Source organism: Penaeus monodon, chromosome 31, assembly GCF_015228065.2.
Source record: "Penaeus monodon isolate SGIC_2016 chromosome 31, NSTDA_Pmon_1, whole genome shotgun sequence".
In the NCBI taxonomy this organism is placed as follows: Eukaryota; Metazoa; Arthropoda; class Malacostraca; order Decapoda; family Penaeidae; genus Penaeus; species Penaeus monodon.
Genome location: NC_051416.1, coordinates 20,526,114 through 20,526,395, shown reverse-complemented (window position 1 = coordinate 20,526,395; position 282 = coordinate 20,526,114). Strand labels below are relative to the sequence as shown.

The window sequence follows — 282 nt, the reverse complement described above, 5'->3', positions numbered from 1 at the left end:
TGGAAATGGAAATGTAGGTAAAGAGAAAGACAGGTATACGAATGTCTTTCTTCTCCCCCCCCCTCCTCCGTTCCGTCCCCACCACCCCAACCCTCCTTTGATTCCCGGCCATTATCATGCCGAGTCGATGGCCCTGACCCAATCTCTCGCTCCCACAGGACTGGCTCGGCGCTGGCACTGCTCTACGGGACGCAGAACACCATGGAACAGCACCACTTTAACCACGCTGTCATGATCCTTAATTCTGAGGTAGGTCGTGCGTGCATTCGCTTCCTGGGGGAA

The 282-nt window shown here is 55.3% G+C and overlaps 1 protein-coding gene across 1 annotated transcript in view; it reads left to right on the top strand.

The window, feature by feature from the left end:
• Positions 1-282, top strand: part of LOC119592922 (dual 3',5'-cyclic-AMP and -GMP phosphodiesterase 11A-like) — a 113,884-nt gene that overhangs the window by 107,677 nt on the left and 5,925 nt on the right. The window contains exon 19 of the mRNA XM_037941814.1: positions 159-249. Coding sequence (XP_037797742.1) covers positions 159-249 — 91 coding nt within the window. The remainder of the gene's footprint in view (positions 1-158; positions 250-282) is intronic.